The 26,208-nt window shown below is 38.8% G+C and overlaps 1 protein-coding gene across 2 annotated transcripts in view; it reads left to right on the forward strand.

The window, feature by feature from the left end:
* Nucleotides 1–26,208, forward strand: part of PDE4DIP (phosphodiesterase 4D interacting protein) — a 188,777-nt gene that overhangs the window by 132,699 nt on the left and 29,870 nt on the right. For both annotated transcript variants that reach the window (XM_075833503.1, XM_075833502.1), the window contains 8 exons: nucleotides 2,856–2,993; nucleotides 6,488–6,607; nucleotides 8,755–8,847; nucleotides 14,027–14,230; nucleotides 18,315–18,473; nucleotides 21,593–21,706; nucleotides 22,923–23,060; nucleotides 24,375–24,554. In XM_075833503.1, the coding sequence (XP_075689618.1) occupies nucleotides 2,856–2,993; nucleotides 6,488–6,607; nucleotides 8,755–8,847; nucleotides 14,027–14,230; nucleotides 18,315–18,473; nucleotides 21,593–21,706; nucleotides 22,923–23,060; nucleotides 24,375–24,554 (1,146 nt within the window). The remainder of the gene's footprint in view (nucleotides 1–2,855; nucleotides 2,994–6,487; nucleotides 6,608–8,754; nucleotides 8,848–14,026; nucleotides 14,231–18,314; nucleotides 18,474–21,592; nucleotides 21,707–22,922; nucleotides 23,061–24,374; nucleotides 24,555–26,208) is intronic.

Genomic DNA, 26,208 nt, shown 5'->3' on the forward strand with positions numbered 1-26,208 from the left:
TTCCCCTCTCCATAGACTTCTATGGGCAGCTGTCACTTGATCCCTCAGTGAGTTGAGAGCCCGTCTTGTCTAAGACAAGACAGGGAAAGCAGTAAATTCAGAGTGTGTGAACAGTTTAGGGGGGGGGGGGGCATGATAAGTGGAGATAGTGGCATCTTTCTCTAAAAAGATATATTACATAGTTTCTTATATTCGTTTATAAGATTGATTTATGAAAAGTATGTTCTAAGTGCTGGGCCTATTTAAGAATTTTTTTTATGGACTATCGATAGTAGCTGCCAATTTATCATATAGGTAATAAGGAAAGGGATAAAAAGGGAAAAAGGGCAAAAACATTTAATCTCTTTATTTAATTAAAATACCAGCAAGAGCAGGCATGTATTGCCTATTGGGAGAGAGTAGGGTGGGTAATCTCCTATATAAAATCACCCTATTTTTTCACATTTCAAATCCCATTTCTTTTTATTAATTACTCTTATTTTACTGCTTTCTTAGATATACCGAGAGCAGTGAGTCAATACAATAAATGGGAATAGGAAGGGAGAGCTCAGACCTAATATATTGTAAACTTAAGTTCAGATATTGACTTGTATAAGCAGGAACTTCATATAGCTATTGCACTATTAGTATGGTTTTATGTTTTGTTTTATGTTTCATTTCCTTTTAAGGTGGAGTGATGAGTTACTGTTTAATGGCACAAACAATATGTTTCATATATTTTCGTTGTAACCATGCAATAGCACGTTGCAACAAAATGTTTCATGTGTATATATTTCTCAATTGGTGTTGTTTTCAAAGAGCATGCACGCCAGGTACTCTCTGTGTGAGATGTTCAGATTTTCTCTAAACCTAATGAGCTTAATGTAATAAAATTAAACAATTGGTCTAAATTGCTTTTAAGACGGTGCTAATGGGTTTCTATGGCAGCACAGATTGAGAAAAGGTTAAATTATGGTTGTGAAGAGAAGATTTATTGATGTTAATGTCCTATTACACAGCCTGACGAGGGCCGTGTAAACGTGTGCCGATCAACGAGACAGCTCGTTGATAGGCGCTCATTTGCTCCTTTCAGAAGGAGCTATTATCAGTAATCTGATCGCTCTTCCCCCTACATTTCTATGAGGGCAATTATCAGGAACGAGCGTTTTGTGAATGCTCGTTTGCCCGATAATTGGCCGGTGTAAAAGGGCCCTTAGGCTGGGTTCTCATGTCGTGGTTTAAATACAGTTTTGCCTCAGTCATGGGGACCCAGCCTTAGGGTGTGTTAAGACATTGCAGTGCAGTTAAAATGGCGGCATGCTTTTCCATTGCGATTTGATGCATTTTTCAATGCGGTTGTGGTAAAAATATGCATAATTTTGCCGTAATTTTACGACAATGAGCTACAAAATGTTTCTGCTTCGCTGCGTTTCCAAAAAAACACATTTTAACCGCGACGTAAGATCCCAGTCTTAGGCCAGGATATCACAAACAGTTTTGAACCAGTTTTTGGTGCAATTTTCAGCTCAGCGTTTTTTGAGCCACCGCTGGAAGTGGATCCAAAAGGAGGGAAAAGTAAAAAGGAAAGACTGATGCATTTACTTTCTTTTGTGTCCACTACTGTGTTTGGCTAAAAGAACTGAGGCAAAAACTTAATTAAGGCTTTGCTCACATCTGTTCTGACGTTCCGTCGGAGCTTCACATTAGAACGGGACCATAGGTTTCCGTTTGCATTACCATTGATTTCAATGGTTTCCGTTTGACTCAGTTGTGCACGGGTTCCGTCCTTTTGACGGAATGAATAGCGTAGTCGATGATGGTGATGCAAACGGAAACCTATGGTTTCAGTCAGGGTCCCGTTCTGATGGGAAGCTCTGATGGGACCCTGACGCAGATGTTACTGAAGCCTAAAACGGTGTGTGTGTGTGTGTGTGTGTGATCCTGGCCTTATAGCACTAACAGCAGGAACTAAACAGTCTAATCCTTTGTCAACATTTTTTATCTTTTTTTACCAATAAACTTTTTATTAGAATTTTTCAAAAAATTTAACAAGCAATGAGGATCCTAACATAGGGTGCTCATGAAAGAAAAGGAGAAAAGAAAATCCTAATAAACATACACGAAACTAAAACTAAAAATCTGCAAGACCATATATATAGTCAGTCACATAAAAAGGAAAATAAGTGCCAGGCATATTACATACGTAACGTGGGGATACGTACAAAAGAAAACGGTATTATATTCGAGATTAAATTCTGATATAGAGAGTAATCGAGTGATACTCTTATACTAGGTTATAACACAAATACATAAGCCAATAAGGATACTACGGGGGGAAAGGATGAGAGAGAGAAGCCGGTGTTATACCTCTATCCTGGTTGAACACATTCCAGGCGTACCAATTGTCATGAACCCTATCTGCAGTATGGGATATAATTGACCACGATTTTTCCATTAGAAAAGAGAAATTTACTTGGTTCAATAGTTCCGCCTTCGAGGAGGAATCAGCACATTTCCATTTGCGTGCGATCATAAGCCTTGCTACTAAAATTATATGGGAGAAAACAGTTTTCTCTTTTTTTTTCTCTTTTTCTCTTTTTTTCCCCCTTATTTTTCTCTTCTTTTTTTCCCCTCTTATTCTCTCTCATATCATATCATTTCCTTGTTTAACGGTTGAGCCTTGGGGCCGAAATATAAATTCTCTGGCACAGCATATCATACAAATATGCTACAAATACCAATGATGGTATAAATCATGTGATGAATTGACAAGGCAGCTTTGGTGGGAAATGTTTAATTAATTTTTTTTATTACTATCTAGCTTTACTCAAATAAAATTTTAATCTAAAGATTCAAATGATTTTTCTTTGTTTCAGAATCTGGTGGAAAAAAAGGGTCAGAATGCAAGTCAGTATGAAAGTTTGCTGGCACAACAGGCCTCTAATCTGCAGAAAGCAGGAGCGGAGTTTCAAGCAATTCAAGAAAAATTGCAGGAGTCCAAGGATGTTATCAAGGTATGTGTGCTATTCCCGGTACCCCGGTCCTAAAGATTTTGTTAAACGGATAAGTAGAATATGTGTCATACGTCTATAAAACGCCCTACAGATAATATCTATACATGGATCTCTATGGATATCTTCCACTGATAGAACAGCCTTACAGATTATTTTTTATATATTTATCTTTCCCTGCAACTATATTCCCAAAACCAATGTTCCAATCCAGTGTTCTTATCGCACTATTTATGAAAACCAATGGAATCCCTTCTTTGGAATAGGGTTAATTGGAATTTGTACTATATTAAGAAGTTTGTTGCCATATAAATAAACCATATTTGCCCAGTCTAGCAGAATCTGTGTTAAAATGTTGTTTTATTAATACTGCTAGAATCTCTAATCATTATGAACCCTGAATGTCTGAGTCTGACCTATTCATGTCAAAACTGTTTTTCATGAATATGAGGATATGAGAATAGATAAAAGGGTATTCCCAATTTAAACATTTATGCCATTTCCACGAAATATTCCATTAATGTCTGGTAGTTGGAGGTCCCTCACCTACCTCCAGAACATGGGTCTCCAGTCTCACCTGGTGGGGTGGGTGGGGGTCCCAGAGCTTGGACCCGCATCTATCAGACATTTAGCCTCTGTTCACAATGAAGCAATGAGATATATGACGGATTGATTTTAGAATGAATTATAACAAATCCTGCCGAATCCCATTGCCTTGTAAGGGGTACATCAGGTTTCTGTCGACTTTCCGGTATTTTTACAGTGCTCCGTGATTTGTGCTCTCATCTAAATTAATGCTGGAATTTTCCAAATTTACCCATCCATGTATTCTGCTGAAAACATGTTCACGTATATCAGTTTTATCCAGCCAGTTTTTGTTTTTGTTTTTTTTTAGCCACACTCAACTGATTGAAAAGTTGTAGCATTTATAGACAGACAGAGAAACATAATATGCAGCGTTTCACTGTCCGACCTGGGGAGATTGACTGCGCCAGACTTAAATCTGATCCGATAATAAGCTACAGCTTTGTAATCCATTTCTCTACAGGTTTTTCTACTTGCCTGAAGGGAAAAAAACACAAAGGTATTCTGGTAACAAATAAGCTAAGCAGCAGCACTCAATGTCAAGCAGCAGCTGCACAAGCAAATAGGATTTTAGGGTGTGTAAAAAGACAGATTAAAAACCCATGATTCAAGTGCCATATTACCCATCTATAAATCCCTTGTAAAGCCACATCCTGAATATGGAATTCAGTTTGGGCCTCCAAATTGTAAAAAGGATATAGGAGAACTAGAGAAAATTCAAAAGCGGGTGACTCGATTATTAACCTTGGAGAGACACAGCCAGTTTTGACATTGTGGACATAGCCCATTATTTCAAATCTGACGTGTCATTTTATGTAGTAACAACTTTGGAATGGTTTTACTTTTCCAAGAGATTCTGAGATTGTTTTCTCGTGACACATTGTACTTTATGTAAGTGGTAAAATTTGGTAGATACATTCAGTATTTATTGGGGAAACCAAAATTTAGAGAAAATTTGGAAAAATTAGCATTTTTCTAAATTCAAATTTATCTGCTTGTAAAACAGATCGTAATACCACACAAAATAGTTACTAGTTAACAACGACCATATGTTTACTTTATGTTAGCATCATTTTTTAAACGCTCTTTTATGTTTCTAGGACGTTACAAGACTTATATATTTAGCAGCAATTTCTCACATTTTCAAGAATATTTCCAAAGGCTATTTGTTATGGTCCAGTCCAGTTCTGAAGTGACTTTGAGGGGCCTATATTTTAGAAACACCCTATTATATAGTTACATAGTTTGTACGGTTGAAAAAAGACACATGTCCATCAAGTTCAAGCAATAAATCTTATTTTTTTTTTTTTTTTTTTTTGCAGATATTCATTTTCAACCCATTTTTTTCTGGTTTTACTAGAGAAACGCAACTTAATATTTAGTGCCCAAATTCTGAAGTTTTTATAAATGTCCCACATGTGGCCCTAGTGTACTACATGACTAAAACCTAGGAAATTTTGGGGCCACCTTTTTATTAGAATATATTTTGGGCACCATGTCAGGTTTGAAGAGGTCTTGTGGTGCCAAAACATAGGAAACACCCAGCGAAATGCACCATTTTGGAAACAACTGAAGAAAAATACCTAAAAAAATGTTAAGCGGGTTCTCCCAGGTATGGCAATGACATATAAGTGGACATAAACTGGTGTTTGGGCACGCTGTAGGGGTGAGAAGGGAGGCAAATATAAGCTGTGTGGAGTACATCAGGGCATAATAAGGTGGCATAATAATGCGGCAAATAATTTATAATTATTAGATATGTGGCCAGTGTTGCACTTGTAAATTGTGCCTAATCTTATCCCCCTTTTGGGTACATTTTCTTCACCTTTTGTGTTGCCAGATTTGGAGATCCAGAACTTTTTTCTTTTTTGTCTACGGAGCTGTGTGAGGGCTTATTTTTTGCTGGACAGTCTGTAGTTTGCAGTGGTACCATTGGGGTACAAGCGACTTTTTGATCACTTTTTATCCTATATTTTTGACAAGCAAGGTGACCAAAAAACAGTCATTCTGGCATATTTTTATTCTTTTTTCTTTTTTTAGTGTTCACCGCGCGCTATAAATTACATATTAACTTTATTCTTCCAGATTGGAAAAAATGCCTTAGAGGTGATCTTATTAACATGTATAAATATATATATGGGCTCAATACAAAGAACTAGCACATAATCTTTTCTTTACAATGACTTCAAAATGGACGGAAAGGCGTTTCAGACATCATTATAGGGAGGGGCTCTTTACAGTTAGTGTAGTCAAATTCTGGAATGTCCTACACCAAGAGGTAATAAGGGCACATACTATGTCAGCATTAAAAAAAGGGCTCAATGTTTATATACTGACAAAGGGCATTGAGGGTTACAATTAATAAAGCAATGAATGACATGTAATTTATTGAGAAAGGTTAAACTTGATGGACCTGTGTCTTTTTTTTTCAACCTATGCAACTATATAGTAAATTAAATAAATTAAAATAAAAAGAGAAAAAAATGTAAAATGTATGCAATAATTTGAGACATACTGCGTAATGTGAACGCAATTTGCATGGGTGGCTGGTGGACAGGCATTAAGACTTCCTATCACACAGAATTTACGATACCCCAAACATAAATTTTATTAATTTCTACTCCGGCCCTATCTATATTTGTACCTTTACTAAAAATGTCCAACCTTTTTTAAAGCTAAGAGTTCACTGTTTTGGAGTTGCTCCTGGTCAGTATAGAGTAGGTTTCTGGTTGGCTATGTGAAATGCCCATATAGTGTCTCTCGAAAGGTACTGATTCTCCTTGCGAAGATCCAGCTGGTAGGGAGTTGCTGGTCCGATCAAGGCATGTCATCGCAACCATTTCTTCATCACGTGTTGGTAGCAGTGATTGTGTTTTCACAATTAATTCTTCCTTCTTGTTTCTTCTATACAGACATTACAGGAATCTCAACATCAGCTGACAAATAAGTTAAACAGTGCCCAAGAACTAACCCACAATCAAGAGTGCATATTGCAGAGTTTAAGGGATACTCTTCAGAGCAGAGACCATGAGGTAGGTGATCTTCTGACAGGTCTTTAGCATAAATGTCTGATGTATAGTGTAAAAGGATATTTTTATGTATGAATACATTCGGAGCAGGTTTTGATGTTAGTGGTGATTCCTTTTTTTCCCATTATTTTTATTTTTTTTATCTAGATTTAGCTAATCTTTGGAGCAGAGTTCATTCTAAAGTAGAAACCTAAAATTATTCACTTTGAGAAAAAAAAACCCGTGAGCTCTCCTGCCATGTCCATTTTAGAAAATTCTTAAATTACCCATGAAATAATGTATGAAAATATTGACAACTGAGTGTTACCATTCCATTTGTCATACGCATGTGTCCCTACACACTATGACACCGTCCAATCAGTGCAAACAGCGTTAGACGATGTAGAGATACAGAATATTGACAGGAAGAATGGTAACATCCTGTTGGTAATTTATTCATACATTTCCAGGAGGAATAGCACTATGCAGTTCAATGAAAAGATGCAAATCACATACAGGTAAAAGAGCAATGATTGTCTGTTCACCTACTTTTAGTTCAGTCAAATTCACGGAAAAGATCTAGACAATTCTGAGTATTACTATTGCTATCTCTGTTACCAGTTTATATTTTCTTATGCTTAAAGGATCTTTAAACCTTTGAACTCCTTTTTTAACAATTAAAACAATGTATTATGTGATTTTAAGACATTTTTAAATAGGTTTGTATTAAAAAAAAAAGTTTTTACTGTATGAGCTACAGCTTCTATGTATCCCGTATACATAGAACCTGTATCTTGCCGTCAAAGCTGAATACGTCAGGTCAGCAGGACTGACGGCTCAGCTGATAGCTGTTCCTGCGTGTCTCTGACAGGCAAGATCTGGCTGTTATCAATCACATCTAAGGTCATGACTGGTACTGCATGTCAAAGACACTCAGCACCAGTTTTCACCAAAGCGGTCAGTCCTGCTGACGTGACGGATTTGGCTTTGACGGCAAGATACAGCTTCTATGTATACGGGATACATAGACGCTGTATCTCAAAAAGGGAAACATACTTTTTTTTTTTAGATAAAAACCTATTTTGCTTAAAATCACATAATACATTGTTTTATTACAAATTTAGTTTAAAGGTTTACAGATCGTTTAAAGGGGTTTTCTGAGTTGTTTTTTTTAAATAAATAAATATAAAAAGACAGAATAGTACTTATGTACTTATGTGTCTGCATGCTCTCCATATGATGCCACCATAGATCAGAAGTAGTTATTTTTCATTTTTATTATCTAACCCAGCTCTATACAGCATTTCTGTTTTGATTCTTTGAGGGCTTTCTGTGGGCGGGATTACCATGTAGAGGGTTACATTTTCCATGATTCCGCTTAACTCTAAGGCCTCTATTCACACGAGCATGTTCGGTCCGTAAAGGACGGAACGTATTTCGGCCGCAAGTCCCGGACCGAACACACTGCTTGGAGCCGGGCTCCTAGCATCATAGTTATGTACGACGCTAGGAGTCCCTGCCTCTCCGTGGAACTACTGTCCCGTACTGAAAACATGAATTACAGAACTGGACAGTAGTTCCACAGAGAGGCAGGGACTCCTAGCGTCGTACATAGCTATGATGCTAGGAGCCCGGCTCCCTGCAGTGTGTTCAGTCCGGGACTTGCGGCCAAAATACGTTCCGTCCTTTACGGACCGAACATGCTCATGTGAATCCAGCCTAACAGACATTGCCTATATTAACTGCTGCCTGCATGCCCCTCTATTACAAGGTGGAAAGTAGTGTTGTGATTATTAACTGCCTGCTACTGAGACCCAGCACTGCTGTTCTGCTGCCCGGCATGTGAAATATGATCCTTCCAGAGACAGGGAGGGAGGGTGTAGAGCAGTGGAGATAAAAGGCATTTAATGTGTGATGTCCAGTACTACAGGGAGGGGGGAGCAGAGAGATAACCAGTATGTTTAGTGCACTGAACGTCATACAAGCAGGAGATATACACGAGTAGCACGGACATATGACTACATGTGAGACTGGTTGAAAAAGGAATTTCATCTATATACAGTACATCAGTAAGTGAATAATTTTACTGTAGTTAAACCATCTGCACACAATTTTTGTTTGCCTTTTGTATCTATTATTAGTGTTTTAAGGACTTTGACATTTTCTTATAGGTTATGGAACTATACCAAATTATAGATGAGCACAATATTACTATTGCTAAACTACAGGATATGCTAATGAAAAGTCAAAATGAACAGCTGCAAGTAAGTAACGCCATAGCTCTGTCAACGCTAGTGTAAATAGCCCTCACTTTCTTTACTGTAATTTATTTACCGGCAAATATAACATGTAATGTAAGTGCTGGAAAAGGCTCCTAAAATATCAAAGCAAAGAGCAGGACAACCGCAACAATATAGAATCTCCTGCTGCTGCCTTTAGAAACCATCAGAAAACCACAAGCCGCCCATAAGCCTCAGCTACTCAGACTATAAACTGCAATTATTCTTTCCATAGCCCTTTTTACAATCTGTTGGAAAGCCACTGGGAATTTATAATGATCTTTAGATTGCTTTTGCTTCAGAGGCAGCTACTTAAAAATTGACTTTTAATCATTACCATTAAAAAGGTATAAATAAACTCACAGGACAAACAAATACCAAAAATATGGGTTTTCTGCCGTTCCAACAACCTGTAGAAAACCAATCCTACCCACTAACAATATGTTACAGAGGGGATGCAAAAACTGCGGGTGTATGTCTATTCAATGACCCCCAATTCAATGGACCTCAATATTTTCAACAAATTAAAGAAGATCAAATAACATTAATAGTGAAAAAAATGGGTGGAACTTACCATACTTGTGCGTGGATTCAGTATGTAACTTTCACCGGCGTTGATGATAGAAGGTTCAGAGGCTTTACCACAACAGGTCTGAAATAAAAAGACAGTAGCAACTATCTTTAACTCACTCCACTACTAGGAGAACAACAGGGCAGATAGTCAGTCCTTTTACTGACCAAGAAAAGAAGGCCCTATCCCTACTCTACACAGACCCTATATATAGTCCTATCATCCCAATGCGTTTCTTCTTTCTTGGGAGTCATCAGAGGATTCACAGAATATATATTGAAAGGAAAACATTTTTTTTTTTACATTTCTTGAAAATATTAATTGCCGCGTTTATACAAATTCAGAGGCAAGGGTCAACATTGAAACATTTTTAAGAATTGTCTTTTTAAAAAAAACTTAGTAACCACATTCAAGTGATTTCAGAAGCCACCAGGAAGTCAATATTGTTTAAAAAAGAGAAAATAAGAGAGTATACATGCCCACATCTGACAATGAAGAGTTTGGGGTCAAGATAGTTAAAGTGCATAAAAACACCATTACCACATAGTCCAAAACAGGTATTATTTTACCATGGTAGTGAGTTAATAGGGGCCAGGATTCAGTGGAACCACAAGTCCAAAAACATACCAAGCTTACTGGGGTCACAGAAAGCCATGGTCCATCAGGTGAGCACACGCTACGATGGTAACAGGCGGCGTGAAACCATTCAAAATCATTGCTGAACTTGTGGTTCCACTGAATCCAGAGTTCCATTCATCTAAATGAGGGAAGTAGGAAAGAAAAAGGACACAGCGCTCCGTAGCGTGATATTGTACAGGCAAGAAATGTGCCAGAAAGATGGTCTGTACACTATATGCTCACCTTGGTTAATTGAGCAAGCCGGGCACAAAACTATGAGGAGTATGTCAGTTAAAAAATATGTTTTAACATTGTTTTGGCGGAATCAATAGTGTAGTCGACTACGCTATTGATTCCGCTGAAAAAAAACGGAAACCTTACGAAACAGAGACAAATGGAAACCATTAGCAACATAAGCATTACCATTTAAATCAATGGTAATGTAAAAGGAAAACTATGGTTTCCGTTTGGTTTCCGTTCATGGGTTCCCCTGACGAAAAGGTCTGACGGAACCCATGAAGGGAACCTCGATGCAGATGTGAACGAAGCCTTAACGACTGAACTCCCAATGCCTCCCTCTCCCTCTGTCTCTTCATTTTTCACCCAATCTCTTATATATTGTAATAGGCATGCCAGATTATATATTTTAATATCTGGGATGGCTAGTCTTACCTCTCTTCTTAGCCTATATAACCTGGACAGGGATATTTTTCCACTTTTCCCCTTCCTCAAAAAGTCTGCATGGGGTATAGGATCCGGGGGAAACAAATCCTCTTTAGATGAGCTCTTCCTATAATCGATCCCACTAACTCTCTCCGCATTTCCAGCTCTTTCTTGATTTTTTTTTTGTATCACTTATATGTAGTTTAACTACATAGATATCATGTTCACGCTTCTGGTGAGCCAGATGCCTAAATACATAACCTTTTCCTAAGCTATTGATAGACCCAGCTGGGTAATGTAGTGGGAAGATACATCCTCCGCTGGGCTCAGGAGAAACACTTCGCATTTCCCCTTGTTAATTCTGAGCCCCGAGAAGGATCCATACTCCCGCATTAATTCGATTACTTTCCCTAAATAATCATCACAGTCATTAAGATACAGAAGAACATCGTCCACAAACAGATTGATCTTTAATGCTACACCACCTATCCTGATCCCAAGTATCTCTGTGCAGTGCCATATATCCTCCGTAAGGGGCTCTGCAGCCCGATTGAACAATAAGGGGGAAAGAGGGCATCCCTGCCTTGTCCCTTTGTGGAAGATCGTATATTCGGAGATGACATTAGATGTACAGACCTGTGCTCTGGGGTTCTCATACATAGATCTTATAATATTAATAATATTGCCTTTAAAATCCAGTTAATGCATCACTGTATCGAGCCAAGAGCATACAACATTGTCAGACTTTTTGTGCATCAATAGTTACCAATGCCTTTCCTTTAGCCTGTTCTGGGTTGGCTTTTGTCCAATCTAGAATTGTAGGAGCTCTTCTTATATTGCGTGCACCGCTTCTCCCCTTTGTGAATCCTGACTGTGATACATGTTTCAGATCTGGCATTATCTTAGCCATTTCATCAACCAATATCTCTGATAAAAATTTTGCATACTGATTCATGAGAGATATTGGTCGATATGAGTCAGGTCTCAATGGGTCTTTCACTTTTTTCAGGATCACTATACTGTATGCTTGTTCCCCTGATTTCATATATGAATCTGTTGATAGCAATATTATCAGACAGAATTAGTCTACTTTTGTAACTATATGACATCATTACTTTATAAAAATCATTGCAAAACAAGTTCGGGCCTGGTGACTTGAAATTGGCCACTTGTTTAATTGCCTTCTCAACCTCTCTTTTAGTGATAATAGCGTTTAGCATTTTAAGTTGTTCCTATATTACCCGGGTTAGGGAGACACAGGATAGGAAAGATTCTGCCCCTTGTTTATTTTTTGAGGGACTACTATACAGTGACTTATAAAAATCGTAGAATACATTATTAACCCTATCAGGGGCTGTCTGAACATTACAGTTTTCATCTCTAATTGCCAAAATAGCATTTCCATCACCTCTCTCCTTAGTTAAATTGGATATAATTTTCCTTGCTTTATTGCCATATTTGTAATGTTTGTGTTCCCTATTTAATCGATAGAAACTGTCTATCCTCTCAAACCATTGAGTTATTTTTTTATTGGGATGCCTTTTGTACTCGTTATAAGCCTTGCGATAGAGTTCACTTGATTTCCAGTAATTACTATGGCAATTCTTTTTGGATGACTGTATATAGGTTGAAATATTCCACTTTAAAACAGCTTTAAGGGTTTCCCAATAAAGGGTTGGATTGTCCTGATGTTGCCCATTATTTTGCTCATAATCTTCTATCCAACAAACCATAAAGCTAATAAAGTTTTTATCACTTAGCGCTACTACCGGGAAATGCCAATTATTCCATATCTTCGTATTGTTTCCCATAGCCACAAAAACCCCAACCAGGGTGTGGTCTGACAATGTTATATCATAAATATGCGCTGACTTAAGCCTAGTTTAAAAAAAAAAAACATAGTTGCAAAAACATAATCCAACCTTGAGAATACATTGTGCACATGTGAGAAAAAAAAGAATACTCTCTCTACTGGGTGTTGAATTCTCCATGTATCTTTCAGTGTAGTGTGGGAAATCATTACAGATAGTGGTGTATCTCCAAAATCGTGTCCCCCCACAGGGTGCCTATCCTCAATATCATTCCAAATCATTGTCATTGAAATCCCCCATACTATCTCTTGTGATGAGCAGTTGTTGAATATAACTTCGGATAGATTCCCCAAAAAATACTTTTTGCCCATTGTTTGATGCATATAAACTATATAGAGTAAAAGGCAAACTCCCTGTCTAAGTGCCCTTGCCCACCTACCCTCTGTGCCATTATCACTTTCCAATACTTGTCCCTCAAAGTGTCTACTTAGCAAAATTGCTACTCCAGGTTCTTCTGTCCCTGGTGACCCCATAACTGTACTAACCCAGTCTCTTTTTAACTTCAACAGCGTTTTTAATTCCTTAGCGGATTCCCTTCTCATTTGTTGAGGTTTGTTTTTATCAATTTTAGGACCCATGTTTCCACAATACAAAACCGCACCACTCCTCAAACTATCTACAGCTTTTTTTTCATACTTTTAACCCCACTGCTCCCAGCCAGCGCCAGCGCTTGTAATGCAAAATTTAGCCGGTTCAAATAAACCGAGTTGGGACCGCAGTAAATTTTTCTACTCTGGCCTTTGCAGAGTCTTAGTTTTGACGTACGAGTAGATGTAGATAAGATGTAAATAAATTTAGGTATATATAATAGCTTGCCGCCATAACCAATATTTTGTGTTTCAGTTGTGTCACAAAAAGTAAAAAGTTCTCTTAAACTGCTGCTACATATATCGATAGTTTTTTTTATATGTTGCAGCCCATACGTTGCACAGCTAGTTAGTTCTGTAATATCTAACAGCCATACATTCAGCATTTATTTCACTAGCAGCCAATAGGATAAAGCACTGTCTATCTTATCAGAACATTGCTTTCACCGGTCTCCTGGATCTCTGGCTTCTGACTTTCCAACCATTTTAGGCAGGCTTCTGGAGTTATGTATCTCCTCTTTGTCCTCTGGAGTCAATGTCCAGCAGGGTTCCCTGCTTCTCCCGGTCGTGGAAAGCAGCACCGGCAGATGCCAATCTCCAGATTCCTCTTAGCAGTGCTTGTCGCACGCTTAAAATGGTTGCTGGGCCAACAATGCAGGGGGAATGGCCCAGGAAAGTAAGGCCGCGGGGAGTCAGTAGTTCATGGAGTGGGAAAGTGGAGATCGCGGCATGAAGCAAACGAACGTGCGTGAAGAGTGGAAGCAAAATTATTGATTGTAGCTCTGGAGTAAAAAGAGATATTGTTTCAATTTTATACACAGAGAAGTTATGTGATCTGTTTTGTGTTTTCCTAGACTTTTCAGGTAATGCCAACACAGCTGCAGTTTTTAGACCTTCAGCATACATTATTCTCTACCCAGATGGAACTTCAGAAAGAGCAAATGTCTCTCCGACAAAAGGAACGCCAGCTAACTGATGTTAAAAGATCTCAGAGGTTGCTGGAAGTTGATTTATTAGAAGGACAAATACAGAAAGAGACTACATGGAAGCACAACCAGGTACCATCTTATTCTTGTCTTTCCACACAATGTGAAAAGGATAACACAGTTTTTTTTGTAAAATGAGTGCTGTCCATACCAACTATCTGTAGTTTATTGCTGTGGTTCGTATTAGTAATTTAAAGGGAACCTGTCACCAGCATTTCCCCTATTGAACTTTACTTATCCCTCACTGGCCGCTGCTATGAAAAGTTCATTGCCGTTATCCCCTCTTCTAAACTCCTCCTCCGACTGTAAATAACGGTCTGCAAACACTTCGCGCCTTTTATCGTAATAATCCGGTGTCCCTTTGTACGCACACACCAGAATAGGCCATCAATGCACAAGCGCGGGATTTTTTTGTGCTGGGGTAAGGCGAGGAGCTGTCAATCAATAGTAAAGAGGCGGGGTAAACTCGGAAAGACTTGAGGAATGAAGATATGACTCTTTTCAAACGAAGATGTGACTCTTTTCTGCTCATTAGCATACGGTGAGGGAACAATAAAAAACTGAATACTAAAGCTACAAAGCCGACTAAAAAGACAATTATAGGTTATATAGAAATGATTTTTCACCCACTACCACCAGGTATTGCTGGTTTAATAGGTGAAATGCTGGTGACAGGTTCCCTTTAAGGAATGTTGCCAATGCACTGCACTATTCTAAATACTCTTTGCCTTGCACTTTTGTAAATTATAAAGGCATGTACTGTGTACTCTATTTACTTAAAATGTGTAAGTAATTTAAAGAATATGTAAACATTGGCATTTAAAATAAATAAATAAATAAAAAAATAAATAAAAAAAATAAAAAAAATATATATATATATATATATATATATATATATATATATAATGAGAAAAAGGATAAAGCAGCACAGCAACAGCAGTGGGTGCAGGCCTCCTAGGTTGAGGCTAGGAACCGTTGTTAATGAAATCCCAAAAAAATGAAGAGGCAGCACTCCAAGGAAATTGGTGGGAAAAAATGGTGTGTTTATTCACCCCAGGCAGGCAACGTTTCGATCCGTCTCTATGGGATCTTTGTCAAGCAATGACCAACAATCTTAACAGGGTATATATAACCCAGTGTGGTAATACAATCAGTGATTCAACCTGAGTTAACAAGTAGGAACAGGTGATACAGTATTGGTTACTGTAGTTACTACATAACAACCTAAGGCTGGGTTCACACGACCTATTTTCAGACGTAATGGAGGCGTTTTGCGCCTCGAATTACGTCTGAAATAATGGGTCCAATACGTCGGCAAACATCTGCCCATTACTTTCAATGGGCTTTACGATGCACTGTGCCAACGACCTGTCATTTTACCTGTTGCTGTCAAAAGACGGCTCGTAAAATTACAGCCTCGTCAAATGAAGTGCAGGACACTTCTTGGGACGTTTTTAGAGCCATTTTCTCATAGACTCCAATGAAAACCACTCCAAAAACGACCGTAAAAAACGCAGCGAAATACACAGCGAAAAACGCCGCGAAAAACGCAGCGAAAGACGCGAGTTGCTCAATAAACGTCTGAAAATCAGGGGCTGTTTTCCCTTGAAAACAGCTCCGTATTTTGAGACGTTTTTGACTCTACGTGTGAACATACCCTAAGTGAGCGTGAGGCATCTGCGCAGAGAGCCCTCTGTTATAATAATGTGTATAGCGGTACAGTGTATACAGTGTTTGGTAAACATTGGTGAAGTGGCAGATTTACAATAAAATGTACAGTACAGGAAAGATGATACTCACCGTTGGACGACAATCAATGAAGAGAAACTCACTACATCAGCGTCCCCGGCTCACATATGCGCATGCGCGCACGTGATGCATAAGGGGAGGAGATGGGCGATAACAGTACATACGTACTGCGCATGCGCACCGCTAATATGATGTTTTCAGGGCGGCAGGGTAAAAGAGGAAAGAGAAGAAGAAACAGTTCCAAGAACGGCAGATAACAGGACCAGGTAAGTAATCGGAACTAGTGCGTAACCAATTTTCAAGACAATGCTACTAACCGCTGCGGTATTACTGCATACTTAGGCAGATTTGCCATTCCGGAGTCTGGGAAAGCTGGGTGATATTCCCCTTTAAAACTATAACACTTATGTCCTATGAAAATAGCAAAAGGGGGAAACCCTAGGAAGGCCTAATACTTATTAAAAAAAAACAGGACCCAATTGCACAGAACACAACCCGTCGCAGGGTCCCCACATGATGGGGTCCACTCCTAGGGGTACAAAGGAAAAAGGTGTAACTCATTCATGTACACACAAGTGAGTATCCCAACTTCCAGTGTCTGTATAGACCACAGTAACCACTAATGCATCACCTGTTCCTACTTGTTTACTCAGGTTGAATCACTGATTGTATTACCACACTGGGTTATATATACCCTGTTAAGATTGTTGGTCATTGCTTGACAAAGATCCCATAGAGACGGATCGAAACATTGCCTGCCTGGGGTGAATAAACACACCATTTTATTATGACTATCCAGAGTAACCGCCGTGTGCAGCATAGGCAGCATCTAGATGGTCTGGGAGTGACTCAATAAGGTGCTGGTTGGTTGTCTCAGGTATCTGGAGCCATGCTGACTGCAGTGCATCCCACATTTGCTGGAGGGTGCGTGGGGGAGGATCCGTAGAGCGAACAAAACGATCGAGGTGGTCCCACAGATGCTGGGTTTAAGTCTGGCGAATTAGGGGGCCAGGGAAGTACTTGGATGTCTGGGTCATTCTCTTCCAACCACTGTCGGACATTTGTAGTCGTGTGACATGTCTTGCTGGAAGATTTCATCTGCCCCAGGGAAGACAAACAACATGTATGGGTGGACGTGATCTGCAACGATGGATTCATACTCAGAGTGCCTTCCACATGGAGGAGTGGGCCCAGAGAATGCCATGAAAAAATTCCCCAGACCAGAATGCTGCCGCCACCAGCTTGTGTTCTTCCAACAATGGTTGCAGGGTGTTTGTTCTCTGATGTTTCTCACTTGACACAGCAACGTCCATCCGTTCGATGAATCAGAAAACGTGAATCATCAGAGAAGGCAACCCTTTGCCAATCAAAGGTGGTCCGATTCCGATACTGCCGTGCAAATTGAAGCCTTTTTTTCCGATGCACCTTTGTTAGCACATGAGCAGTGACCATCCATCCGCTTCGGAGTGTCATACGCAGTAGGGTTCGCTGAACTGTTGTATTAGACACACGTCTGGTAGCCCCTGGTTGATTTTCACTGTGAGATGGCTCGACTGTAGCGTGTTATTCGGCCCTTGCGCACCTTCGTAGCCGATGTTCATCTCTCACATCAATGGCACGTGGTGCTCCGCAGTTTCCACGTCGGTTATTCCCAATGGTGCCATTTGTCTACTCACGATACACTTTCACCACAGCAGCATGCGAACAGTTGACAAACTGTTCTGTTTGAGAAATACTGCCACCCTTGGCCTGAAAGCCAATAATCATAGCTTTTTGCAACTCTGATAAATCGGGCAATTTATCAGAGTTTCTACCTATGGCAACAACGAGACATATGTATTCAGACAGCCAATCACACACATTATATACCCCCCAAGCCAGCCCACGACACATCCCTACCTTCATGGGCTATGCGCTGCCGACGTTGAAAATAGAAGGTGGTCATAATAAAGTGACTCGACTGTGTATAAAAAGGTCAGTCAGTGAGATTGGTGCAACTTTATAAATAGTTTTTATTAAAAATTATTTTTACTTTTTGAGATACAGCTGCTCTGTATTCTCTATACAGAGCAGCTGTATCATTCGCAAAATCCTGCTCCCATCAGGTCCATAACTTAGATGTGCTAGATTACAGGTGGATTACAAGCAGGAGCACTGAACACTGAACCCGCCAGGACGGGCGGATTATAATCATAGGGAAAGATACAGCTGCTCTGTATAGGCAATACAGAACAGCTGTATCTCAAAAAGTAAAAATATTTTTTAATTAAAAACTAAGTATAAAGTTGGTCACACTGACTGACATTTTTATTTAAAAAAATTGCCATTCAAAGGTTTACTTAGCCTTTAAACCTTTTTGATAAAAAGATATAACATTTTAACTGAGATAATGTACATTGCTTGTCAGGAGTTGCATGGAGTGCTACATAAACTGCAGAGCGAACTGCAGGAGAAGAGTCAGCATCTTAAGAACCTAGAAGAAGAGAAAAGTACTAAACTACTTTCACAGGAGCACAACATCCAGAGATTAAAGCAAACTGTATCCCAGAAAGAACAAATACTGCAAGTGAGTGAACTTTTCTATCACTAGAACTCAGAACATACATGATCACTTACAATATATTTCAGCAATGTGGATCTTTAGCATTATATATATATATTTTTGGAAATTCATAATTTCCATATTTCTGGCTACACTATGAATGCTTTAAATTTGTATTTATGTTTGCCTGGGTTTCCTTTGAGTACTCCAGTTTCCGCACACACTCTAAAAACAAACTCATAGGCAAATTGGTTTCTTATGAAATTGGTCCTAGCGTGTATGTGTCTGTTATTAGATATTCAATTGTGAGTCCCATTGGGGGCAGAGACTGATGTGAGTGATGACATTCGATGTACAGCGCTGTGGAATATGTTGGCACTATATAAACAACTGAAACTAAATGAAGAGATACAGCCTAAATCAATTCGTTTCTATTCCCTTTCCTTCCTGTCCCTATTTAGGAGGTCTTTAATAGCAGAATTACCACTTTATAGGGCAAAGTTGCCCATACACACCACAATAAGTAGATGGGAATGATCTCTGAAGTAACCGCAGTTTTTACTACTAAGGAGCCGCAGTGAATCCATCTGCCGTCGTATGATGCTCCATCTGGTTTTTCATATGGGGCATGTATGGAGTATGCCACAACTTTATATTTTTTTTATTTTTTTTTCGGATTTGCGCGTGAAATAATTCTATGTATGTCTCCATATGATTTTGAAGGCATATTGAAGTACAGTAAGTCCTGTGCACCTCTATGGATACCCTATTCCAGCTCCATACAATGCAGAGCCATAATATAGCTGGGTGCGTGAGCCTTATTGTTGTCTTCAAGGAGCCATTCAGCAAGTTTGCATTAAATACAATCTTGCAATAAGAAATATTTTCTTCTCTCGGATAACCTGCAAGTCCAACAAAGAAAAAGGTTTTTGACAATAATTAAAGAAACTTAATTTTCACAACTTGTGCAGGACCCAAAAAGAGGGGGGCACTTCCAAACCTAATTTTAACCAATAGACCGGACAGGATTTTAAAAGTACAGGTTGGGGGTCACCTAGGTAAAAGTGACCACAACATAAGTTTCTTATTAAAGCATTAACTGGGGGATACAGTACCAATGGTATAGGCCGTTGTCATTAGTTTGGTATATAAAATGAAAATGCTGGGACTGGGGGAAAATATGAGAAGTTAGGTTAACAACTGGCTCAGTGATAAAAAAAAGAAACCAGACAGTGGTTATTAATGGTACATCCTCAGAGTGCGTCAAAGTTACCAGTGGGATTCCACAGGGGACAGCCTTTAATATGTTTAATAATGATCTTGTAGAGGGTTTACAGAATATTATTTTAGTATTTGCAGATGATACTAAGCTTTGTAAATTAATCAACTCAGAGGAGGATGATACAATACTACAGAGGGATTTCGGGAAGCTGGAGGTTTGGGCAGAGGAATGGCAAATAATATTACATTTGGATAAATGTAAGGTTGTGCACTTGGACTGAGGAAACCTTCTACAATTATGCATTAAATGCTAAAACACTGAGTAGAACTGCTACTGAAAAAGACTTGGGAATATTGGTGAACAGTAAATTTCCCCTTAGCAACCAGTGCCAGGCAGCTGCTGCTAAGGCAAATAATATCATGGGATGCATCGGAGACAAGAACATGGTTTTGCCTCTATACAAATCAATAGTAAGACCACACATTAAATATTGTGCACAATTTTGGGCATTTTTTGAATAAGAAGGACATGGCTGAACTAGAACAGGTGCAAAGAAGGGCGACCAATGTAATTAAGGGAATGGGCGGATTGCGGTACGAAGAAAGGTTATCAAACTTCGGGCTATTCAGTTTAGAAAAAAGATGGCTTAGGGGAGATCTAATTATAATGTACAAATATGTGTATAATTGGACAGTACAGAGATCTCTCTAATCTAATCTCTGATCTATTTACACCTAGGCCTGTAACCATTCCAAGGGGGCATCTACTACGTCTAGAGAAAACATGGTTTCTCCACCATCACAGATGGGGATTCTTTAGGGCACGTTCAGACGTGGCAGAATTTTTCCGCTGCAAATGTTGGTGCAGATTTGGGGCAATTACGCAACTAATCTGCAGCAACATTTGCATATTTGACAGGTAATTTAGACGTTGCAGATATCACATCAGACTTGCCACAGATTTCAGTTTTTGCATTGCAAAGGCTGAAATCTGCAGTGAAATTCCGCTTCTTTGCAATGGAAAGAGCATGCTGCAGAGGGAAAAATCTGCACCGCAGCCTCATTTCCGCACAGTTATTTTCTGCAACGTCTGAACTAACCTTCCTAAAAATGTATAGAAAGAAATGAAAAAAACGGCTGCTGCAGAATTCCACTGCGGACCGTCCGCAGCGGAATTCAACAGCAATTCCGCCACGTGTGAATGGGCCCTGACTGTGAAAGCTGTGAGTCTATGGAACTCTCTACCACAGAATGCTATAATGGTTGATCATTGATCAAGTTCAAGAGCGGCCTTCATCCCTTTTAAAAAAAAATATTGATCCAGTGATTTATTCTTATTTCCATATTTGGTGTCGGGGAGAAATTTTCTCCCTTATGATGCAATTGGCATCAACCTCATGAGGGTTTTGTCTTCCTCTGGATCGACACGGTAGGATTATAGGTTGGACTTGATGGACCTGTGTCTTTTTTTTTCAACCTTATCAACTATGTAACAGGAAATTAAGTTCCCCGTAAGAATGACATTTGCTTATAGATTGCAGAAAGCAGAATACAAGTCAATAATTTTATCTTGCACTTCAGGCAGAAAAAAAAGGAAGAGTCTGAATGCACATTTTCAATAATGTCAGTCAGTTAAAAACTTTGGATCCAAGAGCTTACAATACACAAAATCACTTGCAGAATTTGTCTTTTAAAGACCTAACACATTGAATACTCAACTTTCCAGCTCTTTATGCAGATTAAGCAGAACAGCCATTCGGGACCATGTGGCTGCATCCTCTGTCATTATGAAGTATGTCCTTTAATCTGGACAGCATATATGCTCTAAAATTTAAACAGGGAAAGTTCTCAGACTGTTGGTAAATACTAAGGAAGAGAATACAATTTAATAGCCTTGTTTCTGCATTTCTTTATTCTTTTAGGAGTACATGGATGTCTTGCATTATCAACAAAGTCTAGAAAAAGGCCCAGGAGGTAATGAACATATGGTGGAAAAACTACGGCAGAGAATCAAAGAGAGAGATGCTGCCTTAGAGGTACATGAATTACACATCCTGGAAAATGATCTATTAAATAAGCTTATTTAGCGCCTTTATTCAGTACTGTGAAATGTAATCTTCACTTTCGGTGAGAAGTTTAGATTAGATTTAATTATAATACATAAATATGCTACTTACTAATTTGTATGTCATGAATGCTTCCACGTCAAACAACAGTGAATTATTATTTTTATGTAGCATCTGCTGTAGCATACACTATAGGAGAATTCAGTCTATATAGTTCAATAATGCCATAGCACCACTGCATTCATCTCTGCTGAGTAGGACTGAACAAAAAAGGGGCACATTTACCAATGTGTTAGGGCTTTAAGACTGGCATAAGAAGGTGCTGAAAACTGTCACGTAGCATTTGTCACCTTTCTCATGAGTTGAGATGGTAAAATCGATTAGCTGGATTGGTAAATTGGAATGTTTTTCTTTTTAAAAGGATTCATTCTTCTATGAAGATAAAAGAATTTCAAGATTTGAACTAGAGAATTAATAGTTCAAATAATTTTTAAAGATTTGCTAATCTCTTATCATGAGCTGTGCAAAATTTTAATAATGGTGGGTCTCCCGTTCAGGATGCTCATCAATTCGCCACAGTGAAAATTGTTTGCAAAGAGCACCCGGCTTGTCTGTGCATTACATGGACAGTTAATGGATTTGAATGGGAACTATGAAATACTCCTTTCCCCCTGTGGTGGTGCTGCAAGAATAATAATCACTAGCTTCAGGACTCTCCCACAGATTAAAGATTATTTCTGGGGGGTCTTAGCTGTAGGACCGACTGTGATCAGCTTATTGTCAGGGAACCTTTCCAACAAAAAGGGATTGTCCATAAAAGAAAGCCACTTTAATGTTTTTACACCCACACATTTACATATACACTGTATATTATATATTGCCAAAACCTAAATCTGACCAATTTTATATTCCTCCACTGGGATTCTGGAACTATAAGCTGCAGTCGGAGCTTTCACATATGTGAGGTCTAGTTTCCACTATGGTGGATGGATTCTGTATTTTTTTCTGACTTGACTATTATTTACTACAACCTACTATTACCTTTATTACCTAATAGGAATTTTTTTAGTCTTAAAACACTACACAGTTTTGTAAGTAGCTTATGTATGAATGCAAAATAAGGTGATGTGACTTGAAGGAATACAGAATAAGAATTCTTCCCGCTTTGTTCAATAAAAAAAAACAGAAAGCAGTCGACGATAAATTCCGGGTTCTAGAAGAGAAGGAGAAGGAGGTGCAGCGGCTAAAGATGATTGTCCGGGAGAGAGAACACGACTTAGAGAGGCTGAGTAACGTTCTTTCTGGGAATGAGGAGACCATAAACGTATGTTCTTTTGTTTTCAAAGTATTGGAGGTATTATTGTCTTATCCTTTGTTCCCTGCTATCAGAAATCAGAGTAATATTATCATTCCTGTCCATGTTAGGAATAATATCGTCACTTTTGTACATATGGGGGTTTAAAAAATTTGGGTTTTTTTCCGATAAATTCTAGGTAGTTGGTAGCATGTTTTGTAATAAATTAGTATAAAATATTACAGGGAAATAGGATGAATAGATGGTTAGGCATTTTAAATATACTTTATAAAAGACCTGAATACCCACAAGACCTAAAGAAAACCATAAATGTATTGTAAAATTCATTTACAAATAACTTTAAACTTTTAGCTTTGCACCTGAAACCATGAGTAGTACCATCATGTAAGTACTGTTCAGTGGTAGAAATATAAAGTGCCGACGATGACTGTCTTTTCCGGGCATAAAGTGGCTCATTGTAATAGATTTCCTTATCTGCCATAAAGCTGTACGTAAAATTGCCTAGTGTTCGGCTAGTGACTTTTACTAATGTTACATCCTTACGTCATGCATATAAGTCATCACAATTTAATGTTAGTTGTATGTGAGGATTAAAAGGGTTCTTTGCTTTAAACAGGCCATTATATGTGTTAGAAAAAAGGCTGACGGCTATACTATATGTGCTTATGTGTATTATCACCTGTTGTTGTACAGTATTTATGAGTATTTACTGCACAGCCTTCAGCACTATTCTTGGCATCAAAAATATGGGAACCCCAACGGAACCCCGATTGACCCCATTAAAGTCAATAGGGTACATCCATTTCGATTTGTCAAATAACTGATCTATCACAGCAGTCATGGCTCCATTATAAACGGAAGCTCTGACCATAGTGTAAACTGAGCCTAAATGTAACCTTCTCTTAGCAGTAAGTTTTCAGTGTATTTTAAAACAATTCAATTCAAAGCAATACATCCTTCTGTGCTGCTTGTGTTGCAGCCCGTCCCCAATCGCACCTAACAGTCTTGAGGATTAGGGGGGTGAGCCTCAATAAAGCAGACGTATTGGTTATTACAGCTTCTTCTGCTTCAACGCCTTGTTTTCATGTCAAGTTTAACTCTGATAGTGGTCATAGACCATAGAAGAGCAGCGTTGGCGCTATTAGCTCCAGTGTGGGAATAGGACAATTGAAATTCAGGAAAAGGTAATCGAATCAATAACCAGTTCATGGTGTAATTGATTTCCAGTTTATAGTTGGGCTCGCCCCTAATGTATTGGGACATGCATATAACCTGAAATGTCCATGTGTTCTTAACAAGATAGACAGCATGCATGCATTTTAGAGTTTGGACAACCTGGTGAAGGCCAAAGACATGGAACTAGAACAGATATCTGCTGCTTACAAAAATCTGCAGTGGTTGAAACAGGAAACGGAGGAAAAGTACGGATGCTCACTGAATGAGAGAGAATCCATTATACTTCAGCTGCAGAAAACCCTTCAAGAAAGGAACAAAGAAATTGAGGTGAGAATTCAGAAAATGAAGTATATAATGAGCTGCTATAGAAATCTGTTGAAATTTGTTAAAGCATATACTCCATACTCCATGCATGTGGTTGGCTGGGAGATTCAGCCAATCAGCATATGCAATTTACTGGTAAGACAACTGTGAATCAGCACATCACATCGGAAGCAATTAGGACCAACCAGTCTGCACGGATTTCTGCTCCTGTATGTAAACAATAATGTTCTCATTAACCCCTTCGCGAACCTGGGCGTAACTGTACGCCCATGTTAACGATATATTAACGCAAATGGTCGTACAGTTATGCCCTAAAGATAAAGGGGTATAGGAGCTGTGCCGATCCCATCCGCAGGGAGTGTCGGCTGTAATATGCAGCAGACATCCCACTGCAATGGCAGAGAACGTTAACCCCTTACATGCCGCAGCATCTTAGTAGTTGTTAGACGGAGGGGGCTCCCTCTGTAGCCCATCAACCAAAAGCGGGACCTAATAGGCTAACTGCCAGTGGAAAAATGACAGTTACAATACATTGCACTACATAAGTGCAATGTATTATACCTATGATCAGAAGATCAGGCATTCAAGTCCCCTAGTAGAACTGAAAAAGTTTTATAGTAATAAATAAATTTAAGTTTTAAGTAAGTCATAGAACCAAGAATCCCTGATGAAATCCTTTATTATTGAGGGGAAAATTAAAAAAATATATATATATATATATATATAATAGGTATCGCTGCGTTCGTAACAGCCTGAACTAAAATAAAAAAAAAACAATGACAGAATTTCCTTTTATGATCACCTTGTCTAAAAAAAAAAAAATGGGATCAAAACTGATGAAAAGGCACCCTAAAATGGCACTACAGTTTGCTACGCAAAAAACAACCCCTCCCTCTGCTCCATCAACTGAAAAGAAAAAACTTTATGGCTCTCAGAATATGGTGACACTAAAACATAAATTTTTTATAATAAAGTGTTTTTATTGTGGGAAAAAAAAAAACTATATACATTTGGGTATCACCGACCAGCAGAATAAAGTTATTATGTTGTTTATACTGCACGGTGAACACTGTAAAAATAATAATAAAAACAGTGCCAGATTTTCTATGTACCCCAAAATGGCACCAATAAAAACTACAGCTCATTACGCAAAAAGTCCTCATACAGCTATGTCAATGAAAACATAAAACGTTATGAATCTCAGAGCGCAATGATGCTAAATTGATGGCCCAGACTAATTTATAGGTTTAGTAGTTTTTCAATGAAAACCCCATGTCATCATTTGCTAGACCCCACAGGTGGACCCCATAGATGCAGCTGAGATGAGGACATTTTAGGGCCTTGTGCTGCTTATGGGGCTAGTGAAGAAGTAGAAGATTAGGCAATACTGGAGCGCAGATATTTTGTACAATATCCCAGATTTACCACATAGCCATGTCACGTGGTACATGAAGCTAGCCGTGCACATCGTACAAATGACATTGTATAATGCTTATGTGCTATCCCGATGTGCAGGTCAGTTGGGAAAATTCCTTCAGTTTTAAGAGGTAGTTATCGGGACCTAATATTTGGCAACCGGGAGGACCCAAGCACGTCTTCCCCAAAACGCCATCATCTCCACTGGAAGCGAGGCTGCCTTATTGTAGCAGGGCAACAC

The sequence above is a fragment of the Rhinoderma darwinii genome, chromosome 7, assembly GCF_050947455.1.
Source record: "Rhinoderma darwinii isolate aRhiDar2 chromosome 7, aRhiDar2.hap1, whole genome shotgun sequence".
NCBI lineage: Eukaryota > Metazoa > Chordata > Amphibia > Anura > Rhinodermatidae > Rhinoderma > Rhinoderma darwinii.